The 6,819-nt window shown below is 47.8% G+C and overlaps 1 protein-coding gene across 10 annotated transcripts in view; it reads right to left on the reverse strand.

The window, feature by feature from the left end:
• The window catches only part of PARP6 (poly(ADP-ribose) polymerase family member 6), a 31,604-nt gene extending 26,051 nt beyond the window's left edge, over positions 1-5,553 (reverse strand). The window contains exons 1-3 of one of the 10 annotated variants that reach the window (XR_008621088.2): positions 5,209-5,553; positions 3,811-4,075; positions 273-469 (exon numbers count right to left, since the gene is read on the reverse strand). Coding sequence is in view for 8 of the 10 variants with exons in the window: in XM_008971890.5 (XP_008970138.3) it covers positions 273-275 (3 nt within the window). In the remaining 2 variants the exon portion in view is untranslated. The remainder of the gene's footprint in view (positions 1-272; positions 470-3,810; positions 4,076-5,208) is intronic. The other 9 variants (XR_008621089.2, XM_008971890.5, XM_008971889.5 and 6 more) reach the window with 9 other exon arrangements.
• Positions 5,554-6,819: the final 1,266 nt, after the last annotated feature.

Raw genomic sequence — 6,819 nt, forward strand, 5'->3', positions numbered from 1 at the left:
GACAGTTCCCAAGCACACCTAAGCTCTCTTGTCTCATTATTTTCTTTCTATCCTTTAAAGTACTTAACTCTCCTCTCCCTCCCCAAGAAAACCCACTACACAAACACACCAAGTAATACTGTTTCTGTGCCCCTTCCCTTTCCTTTAACTTCAAATAGCCACTCTATCTTCCAAAAGGGTAGAAGGGAAAATACCAAGAAAGGGTGAGATCTGCACTTTGTCTCCTCTACCCTTTGAACAATCAGTTGGAGAGGTGGGCAGTCAGTTCTCACCATTGGGTCAGTGGGTCACACACACTCTCAGGTCAGTGCTAGGCAGCACCCCTCCATACCACTAGCCGAACCAAGGCCAACGAGATGGGCATTTAGGAGACCACAAAGGGAGACAAGGTAGGGCACGATGTCAGGGACAACTGGTGATCTGTTGGGGATGGCAGGCTCTGCTGTTGCGGTGGTAACAAGTCACTGTCCTGTGGAAAGTAGATAATAATGGGTTTCATCACCACTTAATAGCTGGGTGGTGTATATATACAGGCACACGTATTTATCAATACACTTTTTTTTTTGAGACAGAGTTTCGCTCTTGTTGCCCAGGCTGGAGTGCAATGGCGCGATCTTGGCTCACTGCAACCTCCGCCTCCTGGGTTCAAGTAATTCTCATGCCTCAGCCTCCCAAGTAGCTGGAATTACAGGTGCCTGCTGCCACGCCCAGCTAATTTTAATATTTTCAGTAGAGATGGGGTTTCACCACGTTGGCCAGGCTGGTCTCGAACTCCCGACTTCAGGTGACCTACCGGCCTCGGCCTCCCAAATTGCTGGGAATACAGGCGTGAGCCATTGCACCTGGCTATTAATACACTTTTATTATACATACAGATACTTGCATATAAAAAGACATGCTTGCGTGCATATACATGCACACTTGCACATGCAGTTCTTTATAGATAATGAAACACAAAAGCACTATATGCAAGATACTGCTGTTCTACTTAAACTGGAGAGCTGGGATTAGAGCAAGATCCTGCTCTAGCTCATAATGTTACAACTCCTAAAGCCAAAAGTGATGGTGGCAGGACAAGATGCTTATGTTTACTCTGTCAGTTAATTCTTCAGAGTACCAACTCACACCAGAGTTAAGATTCAGAATCGGATTATTTCTGGACTCTTTATTCTTAGTTATTTCTCCATATTAGCCAGTATCTCTCTTTAAACATCAGTATTACTAGCTATTATACGGCAACAATAGCTAACTTAAAAAGTCCTCAATGGCCAGATCACCTGAGGTCAGGAGTTCAAGACCAGCCTGACCAATGGGGTGAAACCCCGTCTCTACCAAAAATACAAACTTAGCTGGGTGTGGTGGCGCGCGCTTACGATCCCAGCTACTCAGGGGGCTGAGGCAGGAGAATCGCTTGAATCCGGGAGGCGGAGATTGCAGTGAGCCGAGATCACGCCATTGCACTCCAGCCTGGGCAGTAAGAGCAAAAACTCCATCTCAAAATAAAAAGTCCTCAACAACACTGAACATCTTTTGGCAGTTATGGTCTCAGTTGTCATTGCCAAAATAATGCCCTAAAGTCATCTTGGAACCTGCTTCCCAAAGAAAAATGCAATAATTATCCCAAAAATTGCTTAGAAAAACTTTGACTTAACCCAGAGCCCTTTCATACACAATTCCCTGCTCGCTTCTAATCCCACAGACTCCTAATCCTATACCAGCAACTTTTAGCTCCATTAAAACCTCCACATATAGCAGAAAAACAAAACAAAACAAAAAGCTCATCTGTGAAATTATGAAGGCTTTAATGGCTGAAGATGGCAAATCTACCCTAAAAGCAGGCTAAAAAAGCTTTCTGTTGCTCTCTAGACCAGCAAGTCACTGGCTTTGCACACATCGCAGCTGAAGCTACTCCAACCTCAAACAGAGGTGTTCTTGGTCTCTAACACAGTTCTTCTTTTTTTGTTTTCTGACAGAGTTTCGCTGTGTCGCCCAGGCTGGAGTGCAATGGCGCGATCTCGGCTCACTGCAACCTCTGCCTCCCGGGTTCAAGCAATTCTCCTGTCTCAGCCTCCCACGTAGCTGGGATTATAGGCGCCCGCCACCATGCCCAGCTAATTTTTGTATTTTTAGTAGAGACGGGGTTTCACCAGGTTGGCCAGGCTGGTCTCGAACTCCTGACCTCAGGTGATCCACCCGCCTCGGCCTCCCAAAGTGTTGGGATTACAGGTGTGAGCCACTGTGCCTGGCAGGTCTCTAATACAGTTCTACTGAATGTCAGGTTTCCAGATTAGTGATTCTCTGACGGGTTGGTGGACCTACAGCATCAGTATCATCTAGGAACTTGTTAGAAATGCAAATTCTCAGACTCCTCCTAAGACCTACTGAATTAGAAACTCCAGAAATGGCCAGGCACTGAGGCTCATGCCTGTAATCCTAGCACTTTGTGAGGCCCAGGTGGGCAGGACACCTGAGGTCAGGAGTTCGAGACCAGCATGGCCAACATGGTGAAACTCCTTCTCTACTAAAATAAAAACATTAGCCAGGCATGGTGGTGCACGCCTGTAATCCCAGCTACTCGGGAGGCTGAGGCAGGAGAATCACTTGACCTAGGGAGGCAGAGGTTGCAGTGAGCCAAGACTGTGCCATTGCACTCCAGCCTGGGGGGCAACAGCAAAACTCTGTCTCAAAAAAAAAAAAAAAAAAAAAGAAAAAAGAAAAAAAGAAATTCCAGAAATTGGACCCAGTAATCTGTGTTTTAACACACGCTCCAAGTTGTTCTGATGCATAAAATTTGAGAACCACTGTTCTAGTTCTAGATCCTTGTGTGTTCTAAGGACCTGTGGTTCATTCCTTAGATACCAACTTAAGTCTGGTAACTAAGCCAGGATGGGGACAAAAGACACCATGCCAGAGCAGAGCCAGCATAGGAGTCTTCCAGCTGATAGTGTTGCCTGATCCTTCAGAAACAACATGCAAAAGGAAAGTATAACTAAAGTTCTTAGAGATGGAATGACCCGATTACTGAGATTTGTTTAAAATACTACCCTGGCACACACATAAAAAAAGGAGGGAGGATAACAGATGAAATAAATACAGCAAATAGCAAAATGTTGATTACTGGTGAAGCTATGTGACGTACATGATGGTTTTCTGGTAATCCCTACCTCCCTACTTTTGTGTAAAGTTGAAAAGTTTCAAAATAAAAAGTTTAAAAAAAAAATCAGAAGCTACTCTAATGGGCTCTCCTCAAAGTCAAGTCTAAATGTTAACAGGAAGATTAACCAACACTCCACAATTGCCTCATTACTGTTCTTCAAACTCATCAAGCATATTCCAACTATAGGGCCTTCATCTTCCCACCATATTCCCAAGCATATTCCCGCCATAGAGCCTTTGTCCCTGCTGTTCCCCTTTCTTGGAATGCTTTCCACCCAGATATCCACATGGCTTGTTCCTTCACTCTTCCAGATCTCTGCTCAAAGGCCACCTTGACCATCCTATTTATTAAAACAGAAACAACTCAACACCCACACACTAGCACTCTCTATCCCCCTTCCCAGCTTTATTTTTTTCCACTTACCATGTTCTAACATATAAAATGTTTATCAGAATGTAACCTCTGGTGGCAGAGGCTTTGACTGCTTTCAGTCTACATTCTTAGTCCCTTAACACATTTCTTGAATGAGTGAATAAATGAATGAACCCTCTGCTGGATACTTAAGTCAAATGGGAGATATATACAATAACCTGCATGTTTCTACACATAGACAAAAATCACACAAAAAATGATTTTAAAAAGCAAAACTTCACCTTCAAGAGCAGCTGAGATCCAGAATGTGAAGATCTTGGGGTGAGGTTCGTGAGATTTGAAAATAAACAGTCAAGTGCTGATCCGGATGATCACAGAGGAATAAAGAGGGAGGCACTAAATGTCCAGCCTGGGTTGCCCTGGGGTGAGGGGTAGGATGACGGCAGCGTTAGGCCAGAAGTGCCAACTTTTCACGGTCTTTGTTGCTGCAGAAGTCAAGAAAAATTTAGCCTCTTTCCAAGGGCTGTTGCTGCTTGGTTTCTGTTGCTATCACAAGGAGAAAAAGGTATTTCAGAGGGAGTTTTTCTTGTTCAAGCAAGAGACAGTTCAGAGATTACCGGCTTTTTCAAACCAGGCTGCTTTAGTGAAAGGGACTTGCTCCCTCTACTCTCAATGCCCTTTCCTCTGGAGAGATGGAAAGTGGATTTAAAAGGTGAAGAGATGGAAAGTGGATTTAAAAGGTGAAGAGTTGGAAAAGGAAGGTGGTGGGTTATGGAATTCACAGGATCACAAACACTTTTTAAAAAATTAGCCGGAAACGTGGCCTAATTCAAAGCTTTCATGTTACACACAGAACACTTAGACCTACAGAGGTCGACCAATTTGCTTAAGGTTAGGAGTACAGAAGGACTGGGATGTAAAGACATTGGACAGGTCCTAATTACATCTAATCTTCATGTGATGTGGTTATAATTAATTGAGTTGTTAATGAAGTAAGCAAGAAAGACCTATCTGATTTATCTAAATGAGGTAAAGAATGGGCCCTTTCAAAAGAAGTTGGGCCAAAAATAGACTATATGATGAGTGTCCAGAGAAGGTGTTAAAACTCAGCGGCTAATATAGAACGCTTTATGAGTTTCCACGAGAATAAGTCAAATGTAAATGAGCCTCAAGTCTGGATCACAAAAGTCTTTCCCTAGGTCCATGGGCGCTTCTCTGGGTGTGACAACTTCACGTCTAGTCAAAGCAGCTTCAGAGCTCAATGTTTAAATTGTGGGTTGGGCTCCCGGCTTTGTGGTCCTGGAAGAGGTTACTCCACTCCATCCCGTGTTCTCCCTTCTCAGCAGTAGGCCACTAAACAAAGACTACTAGGAAGAATCACTGAGGGGCGACTCCCGCAGGTTAGCGCTATCTCGGGCACCCCGCAGGGAGAGAGGACACGGCTGCCCCGCGAAAACACTCTCTGGCACCCGTGCTTCCAGGACAGGCCCTGAGGCCTCTCCCGGGGAAGCAGTTACACCTGTTCTCCGGGGCTCCCCTGAAGACCCCAAAAACACCCAACAGCTGCCTCCCCAGGAAAGACGCTCTGGGCCCGATCTATGCCGCCCGGCCGCCGGGCCTGAGTGAAGCCTGTCCAGCCTAGGAGGGGCCCTCAGAACCTCCCGGTCCAAGCCTCTCACTTCGTCCACCCCTGCGGAGACGGGGCGAGCCCCGCACCCTTCCCGTGGCCCGGCCGCACCGCCCTGTGCCCGTGGTGGCGGCCACACAGGCCAGCCTGGCGAGTACTCACGGCGACCCCGGGCCGCGCGCGGCCGCAGCCGACGGGACGAGCGGCCCGGGACGCCCCGCGGGGGCGGAGCGGCAGGCCAAGGGGCGGGGGCCGGGCCTGGCGGGCGAGGTCGCGCACCCCACGCCTCGTCGTTCCGTCACGGGCGCGCTCAGCCACTCTGCGCACGCTCGCGCGGTGACACGATGGCACGTGGCCCGCTCCTGACCAACAGCCTGACGGCCTGCTCCTGGGCGCGCCTCAGCAGCCGACGCCAGCCCTGAGACGCCTGCGCGGCGGTCGCTAGTCGGGAAAGGGTGCGGAGTCGGGGGTGGCGCCTGCGCCGTGGGTAGGGGAGGCAGTGGAGAAGGAAGAGGGACTCTGGGGGAGTGCGGGGAGCCTTCCAAAGGAGAATACTTGCATTTAGCGCCCCGAGTGGTTGGGAGGAACAAGCAGAGAGGGCAACCCAGGTTGCCTGTAGGCCGGGAGGGAGTCCCCTCGCCGGAGGTTGGGGCCGGCAGGTAGAGACTGAGGGAAGTCCTGAGGCCTTGCTGACTGCAGGATTCTCTGGTTCGACAATGGAAGTCGAACACCTCGGGCTTTTAAAAATTCTGGCATTTAACTCATTTGTTCCCCGGTAGCTGCAGCGTGATGGAGAGCACCCTGGCCTTCTAGTCAATCTGGGTCTGAAGCTTGGGTTCGGCACTTATTGATGGTGCAGCCTTAAGCGATGACTTTCACTTTGGGAATCTGATTTCTCCTCTTTGAGGTGGAGACAGTAATATGTGTTTCACGGAGCCGTTGTGGTGAGGATGAACTGAGATAGTGTTAGGTTGAACCGTAGGAAAGTGCTATTTTTGCAGTTTATGAACAGTCAGATACCTTCAATTTCATACGATTCCAACTAATCCATGTAAAGTAACCAGCAGAGTACTTGGGACTAGGAAGTAGTTCATACATGGAAGCTGTAATTGTGGTTATTGTGGTTATTAACCCTAGACATGGCCAGATCTCCTTCATCCTTATTAGTCTTGGGGCTTCCACGTGACCCTCTTTTCCATCAACACTAATGGGAAAAGGCTTATCTTAGACCTACTCTGTTTCCTCACTCCCTCTTTGTAGCTGGACACAGTACACACAAAGAAGGCTTTGGCCCTGAATGATATAAACATGTCATGTCTATCCCTCCTAAGCTGGCCTCAGAAGTTTCCCAGTTAACTTTTTGTTGTTGGTTGATTTACATTTGCACATTCTCAGCCTCTTCTTTCTAACTCCTTTCCCTTTTGATGTCCCCCTCTGCTCACCTTGCCACTCAGCCTGGGCCACAACACCGTCTCGGTGTGAGTTTGTTACATTTACTGCTTATAGTAACTGAAAAAAGTGAGGGATCAATATAATCTCGGTTTCAGAGTGCAGAAGTTCAGAGTGGTAGGGGAAGGAGTCAGGCCTGCTCTCTAAAACAACTCACCATCAAGGGCCCCGTAATAGCTTTTGAGAACCAAGTATGTATGGGAGTGTTTGAACA

This window comes from Pan paniscus, chromosome 16, assembly GCF_029289425.2.
Source record: "Pan paniscus chromosome 16, NHGRI_mPanPan1-v2.0_pri, whole genome shotgun sequence".
Taxonomy (NCBI): domain Eukaryota; kingdom Metazoa; phylum Chordata; class Mammalia; order Primates; family Hominidae; genus Pan; species Pan paniscus.